This window comes from Rhea pennata, chromosome 12 (genome assembly GCF_028389875.1).
Source record: "Rhea pennata isolate bPtePen1 chromosome 12, bPtePen1.pri, whole genome shotgun sequence".
NCBI lineage: Eukaryota > Metazoa > Chordata > Aves > Rheiformes > Rheidae > Rhea > Rhea pennata.
Window position 1 is genome coordinate 18,649,881 of NC_084674.1, and position 22,438 is coordinate 18,672,318.

Genomic DNA, 22,438 nt, shown 5'->3' on the forward strand with positions numbered 1-22,438 from the left:
GCTTTACATACCTCATAATAGCAAATATTTACATTCTAATCTAGATAAAGCCTATAAGCACTGTTCCTGCATATCTTCCCTACAGACTTAGTTCAGGGATCAGCAGCAACATCTCAGCATGCTGGGCAGCTCCAAGCAGAGGCGAGCGGCTACTCTGCTGCACTGAGGTCTCTGTGTTTGCTGTGGTGCTACTCAGTTGTATGAACAGTACTTCTGAGAGTGCAACATAAAATACAATATAAATGACTATTTTATAATTCTGCTTGAAAGAACTATGAGATAATTTATCTTTGTCAAGGAGTAAACAAGGACTCTAGGATGACACTGAAAAATTATTAGAATTGAAGTGGTTTCACCCACATCCTTGCTTCAAAACAAAAAGGTCATCAGAGCTCAATGTTTGTCCTATTATAGTTATGGATATTTTCTGTACTTGAAGAAAGTTTCATTGTTTTCTTGTTCTGGTTTTATCCATTATTTCTCACAGATTTTAGTTATAACTACAAGTGGAGTGAAAAAAAAAAGACTCCGATAAAATAAAGGTCCAGTATACTGTGAAACATTTAAGCATTTTCTATCTCTGAAAGTGGGAAAAAAGAAGAAAGGAAAGGGGAGGAGGAAGGGCAAGGGGAATAGGAGGGGGAAGGGGAAGGGGAATAGGAGGGGGAAGGGGAATAGGAGGGGGAAGGGGAATAAGAGGGGGAAGGGGAGGGGAAGGCAAAGGGGAGGGGGAAGGGGAATAGAAGGAGGAAAGGGAAGGGGAAGGAGGAGGAAGGGGAAGGAGAAAGGAAAGGGGAAGGGGAAGGGGAGGGTGAAGGAAAAGGGGAAGGGGACAGAAGGAAAATGGGAAGGGGAAGGGGAAGGGGAGGGGGAAAGGCAGGGGGAAAAGGAGGGGGAAGGGGAAGAAAGGGAAGGGAATGGAAAGGGAAAGGAAACTTGATCTAAACATACCGTACACTTAAAAATGCTACTTTAAAAAGAGAATATACAATATACAACCCATGGGAGTTTTTTTTTTTTTTTTTTTTTTTTTTTTTTTGCTTCTTAACTAATCTGAGAAATAAAATTCATTCTATAGTCACAGTACAAGTCCAGCACATGCAGTAGTACTGCCTTCTTTCCTGTCTATGCACCGCAGCACTAGCCATCAGAGATCCGCTCTAGGAATGCCAGGAGAATTCAGGACAGCTGCTAGTTGTGTATGAACAAACATCTGCCATGCCCTGGGCTGAGAACCACCACTGGCTCATCTGCCAAAGGACTGACAGTCTCCCCAAAATGTCACCAGGTTTTGAGAGGCCTTTGAAAGTCTCTCTCAAATGTGCTTGCATTTTAAATAGCCTTCTGGAGCCTCCTCTGAGCTCATCAATAGCCTGTAGCACATCTTACTTGCTGTGGAAACCGTATCTAGGTCACCTTTACAGAACTATGCAGAGAAAACACCCTACCACCAACTCCACTATTAAAGCATACTCCTTTTTAATGAAGTTTGCAGTAACCAACTTAACATTTACTGTAATTACACCCTGTTTATCACAAATAAAATGACAAGCTGTCTCCATTCGAAGGACAGAAATGTATATACTATGCAGGAGGTCTTGCCTCAGACTCTGCTTTTACACTTCTAGATTGCAGCAAGGGAACAGAATGACTGCCTAATCCTGCACATCCATTTTTTAACTCAAGCTGTGTGACAGCTTGGGTCAAACTAATGCTTTGGAGAACGTCACTAACACTGGGTAGAACTGACAAAGAAGAGAAACACAGTTGGAACTGCTTTTATGTATCTGGCTGGAGATACATATAAATAAAACTGACAGAACCAAGAATTTGTGTCATAAAATCAGATTTAAGGTGCCACTGAACTGAACAACAATATATTGAGTAGAGACAGAAAACAGACAGGAAGGATTTCAAATCCTGAAATATAGGAATATTTCAGGATATAAGGAACAAGAAATAATCACATACCAGGTTCTTTTCTGCTCAGGAGCACTGAAGAATTACTGAGGCTGGAGGAAGAAAGTGAATTTTTACAGTAACTGTTAGTGAACACTCTAACCTAATTATTGAAAGTATGGAATCAAGATATTCAAATCTGTGAAAGAGCCTTTGTCTTCAGGAGGATAGATTTTGGAAAAGGAAACTATTAAGAAAGATAAGCAAAGTTTTCAGATTATGTTGACTAATCAGGGAATTTTATTTCCATGCTGATGATTTTAACAGCAATGTATTGTTATTCTAACTGTCTAAAATTTCATTTTGAGTTTATGCTGCAGAATCCGTAGCTTGCACATAGAGCATAGTCCTCAGTTCAAAGAGCCTCAAATCCTGAAGAATAAAATGAGCATGTATAGCTATTGGTATTTGTTCTTTCTTCCAACTAATTTTTTTCTAATACAGAAGCAGAGTTGTATATCCAACAACCACTATTTCATAAAAGGAAGTTGTTGCAAGTCATAGTGTTATGGCTCAGCTGGTTCTAAATAGTAGAATGACCTCAATTTATACTTTTTTTTTAATTGTAAGTACGTACAAGTCATTCCAAAACTCTTGAGAGAGACAGACAGTAATTAAGAAGTACAGGAAGAGAGGGGGAAAAAATTCTGTCTGAGACTCTGAAATAGAACATAATTGACAAGACTGAGAGTAGAGAAAAGGAGATTCTGCTGACAAGAATTGTACAAGAGAAAGCTCTCAAGAATATGTAGAAGGAAAAGGAGAAGTCTCTTTATTCTTATCTCCTACATGGACAAGGATGTCAGCAGATGTGGAACAGAGCAAAGCTGAAGAACAATTTTGCAAAGTCTAAGCAATTTCAATGTTATGCACAAATGCAGCACTGTATTTTTTATCACTGTAATTTTAAAAGCCTAAAACACAAAGCCAACTTCATGATGGTTAGAATAAGTACATGCTTGTTCCTTTTCTGAGAAATGTTTCCAAAGGTATATTAGTAGAATTTGGATTAATATTGGCAAAAGGCTGTGAAAATTCATCAGGAGGAATGTGCTTCAATATAATTAAACATAAATGTAGATATAGTTAGATCACTGACTGATAAACCATGTAAGTAAAGAACATGCTTGTTTGTGCTATAAAGATGTCTAGGACTAACGAATCAAATATTTGAACAATCCACTTAATTATAAATGATTAAATATTCAATGGACCACTGAGAGACTCACTCAACATTAGACTGGACCTGGGATGAATGTAAAGATACACATTTCTTCCCCAGATAATAGTGCACACAACCTGCAACACAGTAACAAGAAAACACCCACCTTCACACAGTCAACAATCTGAATAAACCAGCAGTCAGGGTACTCATCTGGGAAAGGTGGAGCTGAAATTCAGATGCCTGCCATGAATCAAGAGGGACTTGAGTTACAGTCTCCTTCAATCTAGATGAAGGCCAGCAGCATCCTGAGCTGCACTAGGAGAAGTGCTGACAGCAGGTTGAGGGAGGTGATTCTTTCCCTCAGCTCAGCACTGGTGAGGCCAGACCTGGAGCGCTGGGTCTTCAGCTCCCCAGTACTGCTGGAGCAGGTCCAGCTATGGGCCACAAAGATGATTAAGGGACTGGAGCATTTGACATATGAGGAGAGGCTGAGAGAGCCAGGACTATTCAGCCTGGAGAAGAGAAGGCTCAGGGAGGATCTTATCAATGTGTATAAACATCTGAAGGGAGGATGTCAAGAAGATGGAGCTAGAATCTTCTCAGTGGCGTCCAGTGACAGGACAAGAGGCAAAGGGCATGGAAAGAAATACAGAAAATTTCACTTAAACATAAGAAAAAACTTTTTCACTATGAGGGTGCTCAAATACTGGAAGAGGTTGCCCAAGGAGGCTGTGGAGTCTTTGGAGATATTCAAAACCCAACTGGACATAGGCCAGCTCTAATTGACCTTGCTTTGAGTTGGGGGGCAGACCAGATGATCTCCAGAGGTCCCTTCCAACCCCAACTCTGTGATTCTGAGAGTCTTTTACATAAAGAGACAAAGGTCGCTACCACCATTATTTTTCATTAGTTACACCACGAATAAGGGCAGCACTACTGAAAATATACTGCAGGAAAAACAGATTCATAGTGGAATAGCCACTAAATATCCCAGAACAGGAAATCTGTGTTCATGACTCACCAGAAATTCCACTCTTGACAAAACCTCTGTTCATTTGCACTTAAAACTGTTCAGCTTCAATTGAATCTCATTTTCTGATGGAAGGAAAAAAAAAAAAAAAAGAAAGAGAATGTTATTGGGAAATTTAACCTGTTTTAGAATTTAGAGGTCTTTAAAATCAAAAGATTTGACAATACAAAAAGCTAGAGGGTTTTAATTCTTTTTTCCATGCAGAAAAACAGCAACTTCTGCTTATTCTGTTCATATACATGGGTTTTTTTCCACAGAAAAGATAGCTTAAAACTGAAAAGTAGTACGGCTTTCTCAAGCCATTCCAAGTTTTATAAGACATTTGACACTTCCTTATTAGCAGGAACAGAATTAGTAAGAAAAATCAGCAAACAAGCCTATATACTACTGCTAAAAATGCAAATAATCAAGTCCAGCAATTTGTAGGAAAACTTTGGAAATTCCTTGTTAGACTCCAGATTCACATCATACCTGCACAGATGAATAAACTCCATAAATAGTTTTAAAGCTACATCTGTCACTGAATGATAACATTATGGAGACCTGGTCCTAACTGCTGCTGAAAATAAACAGTTGGAGATCTTGGAAGGATAGTGGAATTGTAATTTAGCCTTTGACTGGCTCAAAAACCGTCACATAAGCAAACAGCAAATAGAAGTCACATTTTCCTTTATTCCTTCACTATCACTCCTTCTCCAGCCAATACCACATAAAAATTCCAATACAACTTAAATCTGCTATTGGCACAAGAATGCTGACAAGTCAATTTACGGCCCTATTAGCCATGTTACAGTGTGAGAGAGATGAGCAGACCCCCCCAAAAAAGGTATTTGGAAGCATTTTACATAATTACAGGAAGAAAAATGAAACATAATAAACAAATCATTTAGATTAAAATTTAATTTTTCATAGCCAAGAATATCACAGAAAATACCCTTAGCAATTGATAGGCCACATTTACACACATGCCCACTACAATTAAACACAGAGTAATATTGCCATTTAAACAATCTGAATATTGCACATTCACATTTGTTCTGTTTAACCATAGAATCACAGAATCATAGAATCAGCAAGGTTGGCAGGGACCTCTGGAGATCATCTAGTCCAACCTCCCTGCTCAGCAGGGTCACCTAGAGCATGTTAGACAGCGTTGCATCCAGGTGGGCCTTGAAGATCTCCAGAGAAGGAGACTCCACAACCTCTCTGAGCAGCCTGTGCCAGTGCTCTGTCACTCTCACAGTGAAGAAATTCCCCCTCACGTTCAGGCGGAACTTCCTGTGCTTCAGTTTCTGCCCATTGCCTCTTGTCCTGTCACACGGAACAACTGAAAAGAGCTTGTCCCAGTCCCCCTGACACCTTCCCTTCAGGTACTTGTACACATTGGTAAGATCCCTCCTCAGTCTGCTCTTCCCCAGGCTGAAGAGGCCCAGCTCTCGCAGCCGTTCCTCATAGGGCAGGTGCTCCAGCCCTCTGATCATCCTTGTAGCCCTACGCTGGACTCTCTCCAGTAGCTCCATGTCTCTCTTGTACTGGGGAGCCCAGAACTGGACACAGGACTCGAGATGAGGCCTCCCCAGGGCTGAGGAGAGGGGCAGGATCACCTCCCTTGACCTGCTGGCAACAGTCTTCCTAATGCACCCCAGGATACCATTGGCCTTCTTGGCCACAAGGGCACGTTGTTGGCTCATGGTCAGCTTGTTGTCCACCAGCACTCCCAGGTCCTTCTCTGCAGAGCTGCTCTCCAGCAGGTCAGCCCCCAGCTTGTACTGCTGCCTAGGGTTATTTTTCCCATCAATGATAATGTAATGATTAATTCCTATTCAGTCATATCTACAGCTCTTAGCCACTCACTCAACCCCACCCTTTCCCAGTCCCAGGTCCCCCAGCATTTACTACTTCCTTAGTTTTTGTCTTGTAAGCATAAAGGCTTTTTGTCTGGCAGAAGACAAGTAAGGGATATTTCCCGATAAACAGCCTTTACATGCTCTGATCAAGGTTTCTTACCTGTGGTAGTGCTTTATCACTGCTTGGTGCTTTTAATAACCTTTTCATTTAACTTTGTGCTGTGCATTTGGTATTCATCATTAGAGCTCATAAAACTCACACTATCTCTGCAATTCATTTCACAAGGAATGATTTCTTTTGAGTGAAATCCCCATGTTTGATTGTATTTACTAGTCCATATTCACATATTTCTCTGGATGAAGTAAATACTGGATACATAAGAGTAAGGTAGCATTTCTTCTCGCATCATGTGTAGAAACAGTACTTCAGAAGCATAACAAAGATGTTTGCATTTGAAAAGTCAATGCAAGATAAAGATAGTAAGCGTATGCCTTTTCTTAATGAATTGGTGGTGCTAATGCATATAGTCAAAATCAGTAGTATGCTGCCGTCAGGTCAGTCACATTATCCCAAGGGCCTTGGAATTTTAACAATACTGATCAGAGGCACCAAGTGAACTGATGTAGCTTGTAGCCTAAAAAAGTCTGTTGAAATTAAGAGCTGTTCTTTACACTGATCATCCAAGCCATATTTTGCTATGCACATATCGAAACTTATGACTCGGCCAGTGCTGAATAGAGGTGGCATTCTGAAAAGTCGTATTCACATTATACATACGCAGAGCACTGGGAGGAATCCCCCAAGAATTCCTTCAGGGAGCTCTCTGTGCTACAGTAAGCTTCCATGGCTTCTTTCAGCTGAGTTGCTGAACTTACTGATCCTTCCGAATACCTTGGGGGTCAACAGCAAAGAATTCAAGGTCTGTCAGTACTCACACCATCTAACTGGCATCCTCAAGGCACACGGGACTGTCCCAGCTGCCTCAAGAACAGCAGCAAGGTTGTTTGCAAACACGATGCAGGGGTTTTCAGGACACCAACCAGTTAAGGGCAGAGGGAAGTTAGGACACCCTAAGTTGTCTCAGCTTGGGTGAGAATAACATCATTTGTCTACAGTTAAAAAAATTCTCCATCTTGAACAACAGGAGACGAAATCCATTTTCCTTTCAGAAAGTTCCAACAAAACAAAAAACAACCCCCACATTATCAGACAATAGAACAGAAAATAATGGACCTGACAATTTGAATAGACCTGACACTATAAAAAAATTGAGGCTGGAAACTGAACGCGCCCTACCTAGAATGTGAAATTAGTCCTGCACATGGTAACAATTGCTAAGCACATCGCTATGGAAATTGAGAACTCACAGCAGGCGGAGGGAGTCTCAGAATGTGGAAAATCAATGCGCTGTATGCAGTGGCAAAGAACGATTCCAGCAGAGCGACCTTTAAACAACTTCATATATTGTAGGTAAGTAAAAGAGAAACATAATGGGCCAAATAGCATAAAATAAAAGCACTTGGCAATTTTGCAGCACCTTGGCCAGCAACAAAAGGATCTCAAAAGGTCTTACAAATAATTAAGCCTAACAGTATTTCTGAGAGATAGGGGAAGAATAACAGTAAGCACTGTTTACCCATTTTTAAGGTAAAAACGAGTAGCTAATTAACAGTAATGCTACATAATAATTTGAGAGGAGAAATAGAGACTATCATACACTCTTGAAACTATATAGCATATTAAAATAAAAAGAATACCATTGACGAGTTTGGTCAAGACACTGAATTTAACAGCCCTTCCTTTCGGAGTGTGACAAGGACCCAAGGACCCATTAAGTGGAAGTCCTCAGGATGGCAGAGTGAAAAGGGGATCACTCCCTCCATGCAACCAGAAGAAGGACAAACTTTTCAAACAGAACAGACCAGGAATTTTCCAGTGGGAACTTTGGTCAGAAAAAGTGCATTTAAATTGAAACGTCCTGCGGTGATACAAGTTGCTTCACAACTGAAGTACAATCAACAGTCTAGCAGATATGGTACTCCCCCAGGAGGTGGAAGATTGAATATAATAGAGTAGGGACTTAACTTTGGTCTCCCCTATCACAATGAATTCTCTCTCTGCTGCACTACTGACCTGCTGGGTTCTTACTGAATCTCTCATATTGGAGCTGCTCCATTTCGCATAAATAATTGCATCTTATACAAGGAATTAAACCTAGTTCTCCCATATCTTTGATGAAAGCCCTAACCAATGGAGTATTCACTTTATTGATTTATGTGTATCTCTTGGGTTAAACTAGTTCAGATCTGCATTTTGAATAAGGCATAAGAGTTGTTTGAGCTGGTTTAGATGCATCTTAGACAGATCTGAGATAAGCAATTTGCACTCAATCTTCCCTTCTTGTCCCCAGAACAAGAAATACTATTCAGACTTTTGCATTGGTTTAATTATAGTGGTTTAAAATTAGATCTTAAATAGGAACAATGCAAGCTGCTATCACAGAAAAGACCTAATCTGAAATGAGTTTCCTCTGTCACAAAAAACACTACCAGTCACTGTTGTTTCCTTGTGTTCATTGTAGCTATTCTTTGGTAATGAAGAGCGCACTCCCCTTTCATCCTGCGGTGTGGGGGATCTTTCAGGGCAGAGCTGGGAAAGCTGAAGGGGAAGAATGGAAAAAGCTACTTTGATGAGACCTGTATTTTATCTACTTTGTGTATCCTGCTCCTTCATTAGCATTACATTTACTTTTAGAAATCTAGCTACACTAACTCTTCAGAAAAATTTGAGTATATTTGACTCACAGAATACTAGCAATGATAGTTACTGGCATTCTTGAATTCTGAAGGATAACTTATTTGTAATAACATATAAATAACCTACTAAAAAGAGACATATATCAAAGTAGAATGAAAAGCTTTATATCTACCAAACAAACTGTGTGCAGGAGTGCCCATCATATTTTGTAAATGTACTGTTAAAGGGTCTTTACGCATATACAAATTATTGTAAACCTCAGGAATACTTTCTGCAAAAAGATTTTTTTCCCCCACATACAAGTCAATTTTTCTGATGTACACTCTTTCAGATCCTTAAAATCACCTTTCCGTTATTTCAAATATTTTGAGTACTTTAAACTTTCACTTACTTAACACTTGCCAGGCAAATGTTTCCTCTTGCCTATGGCTGTCGGGGTATGCACAAGTGTTAAGCCAGGGTAAATGCTCGTGAAAATAGCTAGTCAAATAGAAATGTAATTTATTTAGATAGTATTTGTATATTTCTCTTCTTATCAAGAATCCACTAAACATACCGAAACACAGTAAGTGCTGCAAGCAATCTTCAAAAGAGGTTATTGTTGTTAGTATTTTCCTTTGGTAAGTCACCGTAATTTAAATGCAGCCTTTGTACTTTCATCTCCCTGTAAGAATATACACCATCAGCTCATTTAATGAACTTATAAACTTCAATATAAAAGATCTAATAAAGTTGTACATTGTCTGATGTGTTACCATACAGGAAAAGAGTAAGACAGCCCTAATTTAAAATCAACCTAAGATTTTTTTCACAGGACTAGTAAAAGTGAACTAACATCTTTAGCTTGTCTTTCTAACCAAAGGAAATGCAATTAATATTATGTAGTAACTAGCATTACATACTTATCCAGAGACAGCTTAAGAAGGCCTTGATTTCAGTGTGGTCATTTAGCAGTTCCTAAAAATTACGAATATTGTTAGCAATTTTTCACTTTATCTATGAAAAATGGTGGTATGAAAACAAGTAGTTTATTTGAAAAAAAGTCTTCTGAATTCCTTTCTTGAGGAGGAGAATGTCAGCGTATTAATGCCAATAAAAGTACCTCTTTGTTGAAGCATATTACAAATAATAATCTAGAAATCCAAAGGTTGTAGAAAAGAACAAACACTCATCTGCCATTATCTGATTTTATTTTCCTACAGGAAGCAGACAGGACGTGTTCTGTTAGTTTCACCAGTTCTTCAAGGTATTACAGCTATCAGGTCATTCAAGTGCTAGTACTAGCTAAGCCAATAAACCCATTCCACGTGAGGAGAGAAACAGAATACAGGCTCTAAAACATTATAGAGAATTCCTTCTTTCCTGCCTCTTTATTTAAAGCAATTCCAAGATTTGGCATCATCATCATCATTATTAGCTACTCTGAAGATTAGTTCCCACAACTCCTCCGCAGTTGCCCCTCTGTGCAATTTTGTCAGCAAAAGCCAACTTTCACCAAATCAATTTAGACAATACATTTAGAGACTCTAGCAGCTCCAGTAATCTGTATTATTAATTACGTCTTTTAGTCCCTATCATTGCCTTACTCTGCAGAGTAAACTGCCTCAGCTTGGGTTAGCTAAATTTTGCAAAAATAGGAATATTTCAAAGATGAGAGTCAATCTTTGGCTTCTATTTAAAAAGTTCTCAAACATGAATATAGTTTATACTGTTAAAGTTGTATTAGAGAGAGCTCACTCAATAGCATGTTTATTTTGCCCACTTAACTTTAATGTGAAAATAACAACAGATGGCTTTTTTAGCTTAAAGTCTGGCCAAGTAGAAGTTTTTAAGGCAAACTACCACATACAATATACCAAATCTAAAGCTGTGATACACTGGGGTTCACATACAGCAGTATGTTCAGTGCATCTTCGGTGAGTAAGATTTAGCTGTGTTCTTATAGTGTACTGCTACAAAGAGACGTTAACAGGGTTCTAAATTTTGACTGAGTTTTCTGGACAACTTATACACATGCATACACGCACACACACACATACCCCAGAATGAATGCCTAAAAGAATGAAACTAGATACTGACAAACTGCCTGTCCTAACAAAAGCAGTGCTGAACCAGGTCATTAATCAATGCAAACTGTGTGTCCTCTCCCAACAGCACAAGGCCTGCGAGACAAATTTGCATACCGCATATGTCTCAACTGAAAATAATGATAGGTTGAACAGATGGCAGGATGAAAGGGAAAAATTAGGTGGTGTAAAACATACATCTATTCTAATAACAGCAAAGTACTGAATTGAAAAGCTGGAGTAGCCAGAAAGAAAGGCTCTCAGAAAGAATCACTTTAGAAATACAAGCTCTTTGCCTTTCTTTCTCTCCCCTGTTAACCAAAGATAACTTGCTGATTCATACGATGAAACTACTCCCAGGTGTAGATATTATTTTGGAAAAAGATGCCTTTTTCTTGTTCAGCTTTATCAAATATGTTTGGCTTAATGCAGAGGAAACATACTGTTATTGTAACATGTTTCCACATATGGAGTTCATCAGGAGTATCTGTTTCTGAGCAGGGCCAGGAGCAAGCAAGACCCATGTAGTATGCACCCACACTACACTTCTAGAGGAGATTTTTTTTTTTTTTTTTTTTTTTTTTGAGTTTATTTTCAACACATTTAAAATCACTTAAGGCCTTAAATGGAGTTTGAATGACTCCTTGGCTTCTGGCATGTGTTGAACATCATACTATATCTACACAGCTAATTGTCTTTCAAAGTTGTAAGGAATGTAATGTCAGCTATTTATCTGTGAGTTCTCCCTTCTTACATTCCCAAAGACAACAACATAAGCCTTTGCCTCAGTCAGATCATGCCGGCAGTTTTACACACTCATCTGATCTGCTGCAGTGGTTGTGCAATGTCCTTGATGCTATTTTTATACTGTTTGAAGAAGAATTCAGACTTTTCATTCAGTGCTTATTTTTGAAAGCATTCCACTCTTGGGGCTTTTTCATGTAAATGAAAAATGTTGTTAGCAACCCTAAACTTATGAAAATTCACACCATGCCAACACCCCAGTGAGACCTTTAAAACCTGTCAAAAATGAATCTCAAGAACATTTGTTCAGAGTCAGAGATGGTTTCAACCCCTTCAAGACATCAGTTTATGTGCTGACTGAGCAAAAAGGCAGCTACTGAATTTCAGTTTACAGACTTCCTTAGAAATAACTAAAAGCCTAAAAATAAGGTGACATCTGCACTGTTTATTAGTTATACCAAGTATCCTCAAGGCTGAGAAAATCTCAGTCCTCACTGAACCAAGAATTGGTGTCAGTGCTTCCTCTCTCAGACGTTCAATTTATATCTGCTAGGAACTCTGCCCTGAGTGAAATTGCTGACTGCTCTGTATGCTCTTTTATTCCCACCATTCATCACAGCCAACATAAGAAGCTTCTTGAACAAGTACTTTCTAACACAGGGTTTTGATGACCCTGCTTGACCTGGCAGGGAAAAAAAAAAAAAAAAAGGCAATTTTGGAACTCTGGAGATTAGCAGATTCACGTTTTTCTTATCCCACAGGGAATACAGCCTTTTCACCCATTCACCAAAAAGGGAAAAGGCCTAGGAAGAGAAAAGGGAAGAGAAAAAGGCAAAAAGGTAGAGAAAGCCCATGTGTTTTTCTTTCTTCATTCTTTTATTTGAAACCTCCAAAATCAGTATTTAAGAAAAACTCATGGAAGATTCCTGATTTTAAAAGAATAAAAGGGAAATAAAAAGTAGATGGATTTTCTGTAGATATAAAACCTGAACAATGTTCTTCAGCTGGTGCAAATGAAGCTGCTGCAGCTAGACCTGCAGAAGGCAGCCAGCCAGGGTGGGAAGGCAGTGCCCAGTGATCTCAGCAGCGTACTCAGGGCGAGCTGCTGACCAAGGGAGACAGCCAGCTTTCTCTAGTGCCAAGCTCCTGTTTTTTTCCCATTAGAGGCTGATATTACTGGTGGGTGTTCTGCGTCTGTCCATGCAGAGAGAATGACACAGCAAATATCATTGCAGGACAGCATCAAACTAGCAAGATTCATCAAAACTAATGTGGAAATGAATTAACCTCCAACCAGCTCTATTAAATATAGGAAGTTTCACTAAAGTATAATCATCAACACTGAGCAAGAAGGAGCAAAAGAGGGCAAAGAAGGAGTCAGATTATGCAGGAAGAGATCTGCAACATCTTTTAATGATGCTCAGAGTAACACTGCTTACTTATGCCTTGCTATATGCAAAGTAGTATTAGGACTGTATCATTAATTAATCTGCCAGTTTGATAATACTGACTCTCCATATTATTAGTACATTAGGATTCAGTGACAGGAAATAAGAGGATTAGGGCAGCAGCATTTTCAGCTCTTGTGATTTTCTCACAAGTCTCACTCCATAAAAGTCTTCCTTCAGAATCTAACACTTGGAGTCATGTGATCAGAGGTGAATCTCAGTTTTCATTAATAATATTTCTAGTCCAAATGTCTATGAGCAGAACTCACAAAATACGAACTTTAATGGCTCAAAACATCAAGCTCATAAAAAAAGTTTAAAATAAGAACCAACATACTGCTTTAAATTGCAAATCATGTCATTTTGGGATGTTATTCAAGAACTGTGGAAAATTGGAATCAACAAAATCATGTTACCTAACATATTAAAGCAAACTACAATAATTATACCCAACATATCCCAATCTCATTTAAAAAAGAGCTGTGAATATTCCTGGAATTGACAGTGAACGCTCTCAGCACTTTCAACATTGTGTGTGCATATGTGTATGGTTCCCCGTGAATGGAAAGATAATTAAACTGTACAAAGATAATTTCATGACGTTGTATTTAAAGCACGCAAAAACTGAAAACAGTTCTGAGCCAATACAGAGTTCTTTAACAACACGTGTTATAGAGAACAGGTATTTAAAATTTAAACTCAGTTCTCTAATGCAAACATAAAGACACTCCTGTAGGAAAAAAAATCTGATTTCCTCTCTTCCCTGAGATTGGAGATATCAGACTATATGGGGTATAAATTCCCAGACTGTGCCACACAGACACTTTTTGAGATCATTGTTCACAACTATCTTACCAGCCACGTGAAAACTGTGATTTTTGCAACGTCTTCTACCTGGGTTAACTGGAGTGTGCATTCCTGACAATCCATCCACTCAGCAGTACAGATGTAGCTTGAAGTCAGCAGAATTGTATTAGCTCTGCAGTGAGTTTCTGTGGTTCTCCCTGTGAGACCAGAAGGCTAGACAGAATCTTCCACAGTTCACTGTGGCACGAAGAAGAATAGGGCACACTTGCAAATTTTAGCAACAAAGTATGTAAATACAGCATCCATGTGGAAGAAGTAATTAGATTGAAACTCTTCACATCTGGAAAACAAACTCATCACTGAAGATGTATCCAGAGTTTATTATTTATTTCAAAAAACATGAAGTCATAGCTTTATAAAGGGCAATATAAAAACCAATCACAGCAACTTAAATTCTACAATGAATTAATATGGAAAACTCATCACTCTGACTTTTCCAATATAGTGTTTTACATCAGGCGGTAATTAATTTCTAATTGATCTTTCCAAGAACACATGTTCCATGTGACAGTGAAGTTCAATTCCCTGTCTTTACGCTTCTAATTCTTTAAGCACAAAATACCAGGTTTTTTGCTAATGGGGCAAGAAGTCAGATGCACTTTTGGAGTGAACATTATGGTTTAGTTTCATCCAAAAAGCATCCATGGTAAACAGGGAAGACCATGAGATGTGCTCCAAAAGCTCAACCATGATCGTAATTAAATTATGATGCTTACTAAAATGCTGACATAGATGCAGCCTTGTGTTGTAATAGTTTGACCGAAACACTGTATTTGTATTTCGAATAACATTAACTGTGGATAAAGAGCTAGAAGCTAACTGGTTTTAATGAGAGCAAAATATTTAATTCAACAATGCAAGTAAGGTGGAGCACAGTTGACCCTATTTCACCAACCCAGCATCTCCAGTCAAGGTGGCAACATGGCATTCAGCTAGTGAAACACATGAACATTGAATATAATGACTGCTGGCAGGATTACCGGGTTTCCAGGAAAATGTTGAGAGTTGATCTGAACTGAGATTGCAGAGAACTGCCTAGCTGCTTTACAGTGGGAAATACCGCCTTTATGGCATGTCTTTCAAAGATGAGACCCTTAGAGGTTCTTTCTCCACAACCTTTCCCAGGTACACTATCATTGTTACAACATAGTATAAATGATAGTAATACTCTCCTGAGGACAGTCTGAATCCAAATCCTCTATGAGTATTTATTTTCATTAAGAAGCTCAAGGCCCTGAGACTTTCATAAAGTAAGAATGTGATCAGCTATCTGATTTATATAAATTACTTAATACCCACATTTTGTATATCTTTTGTATTTTATCTTGGAAGCTGTAAAAAAGTAACACTCTAAAAGAATATTTCGATCTTTCAATTAGTTCGAATTTATAAGTTACATATGAAGGTTGATACAGATACTGTATGCTCAACATTTAACAGGAAAAACTACTTGAATGACACCTAGTGGAAAGATAAGTAATAGCTGAGAACAATGCAGTAACTACCTTACAGTGAAAAGAGCAAGGAGAGAGATTCTTTATCAGAATGAGCAGGACAAGAAAGAATTATTTGATAAAATGCATCTAGGACAATTTAGGAGAAGAATTTCCTACATCAGAAGAGTTATCTGCCTGTGTAGAAATCTTCCGAGGGAAGTGGAATCAAATCAAAATTTGGTTTAGCACATGAAAAAAATTAAATCTGGCAAACCACAGTAAATATAGACTAGAAAACAACAGTACAATAAGTAGAATACCACAGGATGAACTTCAGTGTCCTCTTATGTCTAAATATCAAGGAAGCTTTAATAGGCTAGCTCTCTAGGGTGCAGTAGAGAGCAGGAATATTTTGGTCCTGGGGGCTATAATAACTCCTAATGTGAGAGAAGCCATAGAACTTCTGTAATTCTTTTCTGCAGGCAATATTCCTTGATGTGTGAATGGATTTCATGATCTATCTTCTTTTTTTGTTTCTTTTCTGTTTATTCACATATTTGCATAATTCATGAATTTCCAGTGACTCACATCCAATTATAAAGAAATGTTTTGGTTAGATTTGTTGTCACCAACTCATTTGAAAGTATGAAAGGACAGATTTAATCCAGACGATAGAACATAAACAAAAAACACTTTTGCCATCTATTGACAAAAATTGGCAAGATTGTGGCAAGCTCTTTCAGCACAGGAAAATGAAATGGTTCTGGAGAAGACCTCTGTCTTGATAGGTCAAGAGTATGTCATTGACAGGAATGAATTACTATAATTCATTAAAACTTTCTATATATAAAAAAGGGCATATTCTCCCTGAGTGTCATCTAGGCAGTTCATGCATTTTATGAGCACATTTAGCTTTAACTTGCAACTTTTTTTTCTTAATTGCAAGGATAGTGAGTTATTACCTCTTTGCCTGTTCTCTTCTTCTTTTTTTTTCCTAATTAAGCAATCAGAAGCAGCAGCAGCTATGTACTCTACTAGAAAAATCAAGACTGCCAAAAAAAAAAAAAAAAAAAAAAAAAAAAAGTATATCATCCAGAGTTTTTAAGTGTCATTGCAGGAAGCAAGGTAGTAACAGAGGTTTTGTTTGGGAAACAAGGATGTCAGAAATACCTCAAAGCTAAGAAGCTTGACAGAGCCTTTTTCTTTCAGAAAAAGTTCAAACTCTGTATAAAACAAGCACCTGCAGAGAATAACAATTTGTTTAAACTGGCTTTTGTTAAATCCTCTTAAAAGCCAAATTCTCACTTGGCCTACAAGAAATTAACTATAACCCTAAAATTATAAATGCAAAAGCCTAGTGTGTCACTGGATACGTTTATGGCATTCAGAGCTGCAGAAACTAGCCCACAGTCCTCACCAAATCTAACAGACTCAGGGGCTCAAGGTAATCAGCCATTTCTGCAGCGATGTGGAGCACAGCAGCTGGAGGAATGTAGGACTGCTTACAAAAAAATGATCTGCACAGAATAGCATAGAATCTGAGCATGGATTCCAGAGGATTCCAAATATTTTGCATCCCTTTCAATGTAAGAGGATGCACCATTTGTTTTAAGTATGTAACAGCAAACTTTTTAGTTCATGTAGCAGCATTCCTTAAGATACACATCATAGACTGTGTGATAAAGGAAACAAGTACGGGGTAAGACAGACATTTATTAAATTCATGGTCTAGTGAGGTGTTTCACCTCCAAAAAAATACATATGCTATTAGAAGAGTAAAAAAAGGATCTACACACATCTACAATCACAATCTCACCTACAGATCTTTCTATGAATGTCCAATGACCAACATACACAAGCATTCTTTATGTAGATGAACAGATTATGCACTTGTATGATCCCGAATTACTTGCATTCCCTCCAAACAACTGTGTTGTGTTTTAAGATGTTACGTCATTATTATTCAGCAATCTACATTCTCCAGTAACTTCAGAGTGAAAAGATTTGCAGAATCGTAAGACTTTTGAGCTACATACCACTGTCAAATGACTGGGGAGGCAGGCTATATATGGACCAAGGACATCCCCATCCTCCAGGCTGTGCTAATAAAAGAGAGCTATATAAACCATGAGCATGAGCCTTGCCTCTTCTGTATTTTTTAACTCATTTCTCAGCACCAGTCCAAACTAGGACATTACAAAGAAAAGATTCCACAAAATATCAGAACCAAAACAGGAATTGATCCACTGATGCATAAGCACGTGCCCTTCTCACCTCCAGCACTGTGTCAGGTGTACCTGCCTGCTTGAGTTGTTCGATGCTCAGGTATTTCTGTGCTGCTCTACACTGATCTGTATCGGTATACAGATCTCTGATAGTCTCCTCTCATAAAATAGGTTCTCCAAATCCCTAATTACCATGGAAAGCTTTGTTTCACTTATTCCAGTTTGGCTTAATCTTTCTTGAACATGGGTGGTCAGAATTACATACTGTGTTCTGGATGAGCTTTCACTACCATTTCAACACAATGTCATTAATACATCTCAGTTCTCTAATGCTCTCACTTGACTAGGTTATTTTGATGCTAGAGTGTGTTTTAACAAATTTTACTTGTTCAGTGGAAAGACAGATATCAAACACATTTGACTGACAAAAACAAAACAAAGAAACCTATTTTATGCGCTAGCTTTAGCTCCCTCGTATCTTGCTTGGGCTTGCAGGTAACTGAAGCACAAGCTAACTTTTATACCTGTAGATTACAACAGCTAAGGAAGAAATTTTGTCAGATTTCAGATGAGTAATTTCAGAGTTTCAAGAAACTGCCAGGTTTAATGGAAAAATATTAGTAATAAATAAAAATTCAAAAGCATTTCTTTATGTTTGCAGAAAATATAGAAAACCCCCAAGTACTCTATGACATGGCACATGTCACCATTTGACATGATGCATCTTCCAATGGGAATGGTTTCCTATTATGTATAGGAAACGTCTTCTTTAACCCATTTCCTTACTGACTCTTTTAAGAATCAGCTTCAGGTGCTGTATGTGCTCCAACACTTCACCAAGCAGAGGGAAGGAATTGGAGGGAAAAAATAAGGGTAAGTGTCAGTCAGACAGCTCAACAGTTCTTTTTATATCTTTGTTACAGGTCTTATTTCTATTTGATTTGGAATTTCTTAGTGTTTATATATTAAATCACAAGAGATTACCTTTTTAATAGATACTGCTTAGCTTTTTATAGTCAGATGACAGTCTGTTATTTTAAGATTTGTCTGCCTTAAAAAAATAGATTTCTTAAAAAATAACAGATGAGGGTCTAGATTCAGACCAAAGATATATTATTTGCTAGCAAAGACATAAGAAATGGTTAAGATTAATATTTCTGCTTCTCTGCACTAACCCCACCTGAAATATCAGAAAGTAGTATTTAGATTAAAAATCTAAAGCTGTCTAACTTTGAGATGCTAATTATACAATCCTTGTAATTAAATTGAAGAAAAAAAAGATTGAAGCAAAATTAATCCATTGCGATTCCCCACACATGCAATTTTAGTCTTTATTAAATCAGATTTCTTGGAGAAAAAAATACAGTCTCATCTTAAGTTTATAAAAGAGAATACTTTTGTTTTTGAGTTCTAGAATCTTTCCACATTCAAAAACATTATTTTTAAGATTTTTTTTTTCAAAATTCCATTCTACATATGTAAAATGTAAGTTCTTTACTGCCTTATGTATGTAAAAGTCTCTTTTACTCTATGTTTGCTGATGTTAATAGGAGTGCTCTATCTGCCTGCTATTTCTCATGCTCTGTCCAGTCTAATTTTAAACCACACTCCCAATGTGCATCTTATGTTTGCCTGCAAACAAAACTATACAACATAGCTTTTTGCATTTTTCTGTTCCAAAGCTTAAGTGTTCAGTGATATAAAAACCTGGCACTTTTTACAGCATCTGCCATTCTCCAAGTAGCACCTAGGGCAATACACAGGTATTTTTGCCTCAATAATTACTTACTGCAAATGAATTGGAAAAAAAAGGAAGAAAATACATTTTAATTATGAGCTGTATGGAAGTCAAAAAGAGATTGTTTCAAAATATTCTCCAACCTGAGCAAGGGAATTTATATTTCAAATTCCAATTTGATCACAAGGCTAGCCAATATTACTATATGCAGAGAAGTAGGAAATATATGTAGAGAGTATTTTTAGATGTTTTAAACTGCAAAATAGAGGAGGATAGGATGGGCGTCTAGGGGAGCCACTCTACAGAACTGGGAGTGACATAGTAAAAAGGATGATTACTTGCCAGCCCAAAGCATGGTTATGTAATCCCTAGAAGACAAGCAGTATCAGAGCATAGATATGCAAAATTTTCAACACTTCATTCATTCAAATTTTAAACTGTATCTTCTCAGAGATGCATTAAGTTACAAGGCAGAAAAAAGAACTGTTTACTACATGAAACTTTCTACTTGCTGCTTAGAATCTTAACATTCCCACGGAGAAGGATATTTTTAAAAGCTTAGAATTATTCAGTCTTTTAAGCTCATTTGCAAAGTCTGACTTCAATACGCAGTTTTAACACTAGCTCTACAAAGATCTAGAAACTGAATCAAAATCTTTGCCTAAAAATAACCTAATTTTTACCATCATCTCCTTGTGACACTGTTTTCCAGAACTTTAGGCAATGCTACATTTTGTACAATGATGTAGGAATAGTAATAAATTAGAGGCAAATGGAATCACTGTGCTTTTTCCCAGTTGCACTTATAATACTTGATTTCAAGAATAGCTCTGTGGGAAATGTTACAGGAAGCTAATGACTGTCTTCCAAAACATTAAGTCTTCCTGGTAATCCTGAGAAAGAAATACTGTTGTATTCCAGTTCTGCATTTAGAAACATGTTAATTAATGAATCATGCTTATCAGATTATTATTCTTATTTTCTGGGTAGCTGAAGCATGAGCAAGGTGGAATTCACCACTGTTGCAGGATTTGCCATATTATTGCTGTTCCACATGACCCAGACTGAAGTCTGTCCTCCTTCCTGCAGTTGTAAGTCACTGGGAGAAATGAAGGGTTTGCAGATAGACTGCAGTTCAAGGAAGCTGAAGGAAGTGCCTGCCTTGCCTGTTAACACCAAGAAGCTTTATCTACAGAATAACAGCCTGACCACAGTTCTTCCTGGGGCCTTGGACAGCCTACTCAGCCTGGAGGAGGTGAAAGTATTTGACAATCCTTGGAACTGTGACTGTCACATTCTTTATTTAAAATTCTGGTTAGAAGATATCTCTGAATCCTCTCTTGCAAACGTCAGATGTGCGACCCCAGCTCCCATTTGGATGAAGCCCTTAAAGCAGCTGACTGGGAACGAACTGGGCATCTGCAAGAGGTTTCTCCCAATCAAAAGTCTTGAGTTCTTTTGGCGAGACCTCATTTTAATTGTTATAGGAGTAATTACACTTATTTTAGTAGCATGGGTTCTGAAATTCTCAAAAAAGTTGGTCTACCAAATAAATATAAGTCAATATGATTTCAGTGGCCCACTGTTGCAGAAGCATAGCTTCAAAAACCGTAAGTTACAGTGAGCTGTTCTCTACCATTAGCTTCACCAGAAACATCAACTTACCCTACCACAAAATAGTACTTGCACTGGCAATACTGGTTTTAATGGTAACATGATACAAACAGATCTCCAGCCACAATGTCTGAGTCCCTAGATAGGCAAGTTTGATTTTATTTCATTTCCAAAATCAACCTGGTGATGTATTCACTGGCAAATTTCAATTTGCCACTACCTAGTCATCTGGTAAATAGTTCCTAAATATTTTTAAATCACTTAATTTAGCATTTTTCCTTTGAATTCTTATCTCTTTTAGCAAGAAGATTTACATGCCAAGCAATTACCTCTTTTCAATATACGGATATGAATACTGATTGTACTATTTTAGCAATTCATTTCTCATTCTGAACCTGTGCAAGCTTGTAACTGGGTATTCCCACACAGTGTCCAATCGCCTCAGTAGACCCACTCTTTCGTGCAAACTCAACTATCTCTTCATGATGGAGTTCAATGCCTGAACTTCAGGTTCCAGAGTTCCCTCGCAGCAGAACCACTATGATTATACAAGCTAGCCACTGAATGTATCCCTTAATGAATATGTTTACAGACTGACTGGTAATGAGAATATATCTGATAAAGTAATTTTAAATATTGTTGAATTTCATAGAAAATGAACAAATAAAAAGCATTCTATGTGAAATTAAAATAAAGAGTGCTTATTGAACATTCATACTTGCCCAAATCTAATCTCTTTCATAGCTCCACAGAATTCTGATAAACATCCAAAGAAATTCCCAGAGCTTGTCTTCTAGGTCTATTAGTGACACTCAATACACTTGACATTATGCAGCAGCATTAAAGGAGGTGTCTTTCTCTCTTCCCTGTCTCCTCCTGTACCCCAGCCTCACAGAAAAACTGTTGTGGTGACTCAGGCTTGTCATTTTTTCCCCTAACATAATTATTTGTAATGACTCCAAGCACAAGAATTTTTGCTGTGTCCCTGTCTGGTCTGTGAAGCTAGGCTGTATTTCCAGGCTATGGAAGATCTCTGAAGAACTTCTAAGATTAAACTGAACTGCCAACAGTTGTAAGTCACATCTTGCTCCTCACAGCTCAAAATCTGAGCTAGGTATTGGAAGTCACATGCTGAAGACACTAAATATTGCCTGGCCCTTTTAGGAAGGCCTAGCACCTTCTCACATGAGTGAGACCCCTAGTTAAAGTATGTAATATCCTTAGCAAAGCCTGTTGTTTAGTTCTCATCTGATAGATGGTCTTGCAATCACCATGAGCTGTAGTTTCTGTAAGACGAGTTTCATTCCTAACCACAACGCCCAAATCAAAGATAGCAGAAACTCACAAGGACATTTCAGGTACCTCTTATCCTTGCCAGATTGCTTTAATAGTATGAGTCAAACTGTCAATGCCAACCACAAGCAGCATTTACAGACAGCTTTAAAAAATATGTGTTACTATCCTTCACCATCAGTCCTATCTCTCTCTTGCACAAGCAGTGAGAGGCCAATCTCAAGACATCACCACTTTTTATCCTAAAT

At 37.9% G+C, this 22,438-nt stretch overlaps 1 protein-coding gene across 1 annotated transcript; it reads left to right on the forward strand.

The window, feature by feature from the left end:
• Nucleotides 1–18,344: 18,344 nt before the first annotated feature.
• GP9 (glycoprotein IX platelet) lies at nucleotides 18,345–21,510 on the forward strand. Its single transcript, XM_062585740.1, has 2 exons — nucleotides 18,345–18,418; nucleotides 20,274–21,510. Exon 2 carries the CDS (start codon nucleotides 20,281–20,283, stop codon nucleotides 20,905–20,907), a length of 627 nt encoding a protein of 208 aa, XP_062441724.1. The 5' UTR covers nucleotides 18,345–18,418; nucleotides 20,274–20,280; the 3' UTR covers nucleotides 20,908–21,510.
• Nucleotides 21,511–22,438: the final 928 nt, after the last annotated feature.

Coding starts and splice junctions, on each gene's coding strand:
- GP9 (XM_062585740.1), top strand. CDS start 20,281: ATGAGCAAGGTGGAATTCACCACTGTTGCAGGATTTGCCATATTATTG.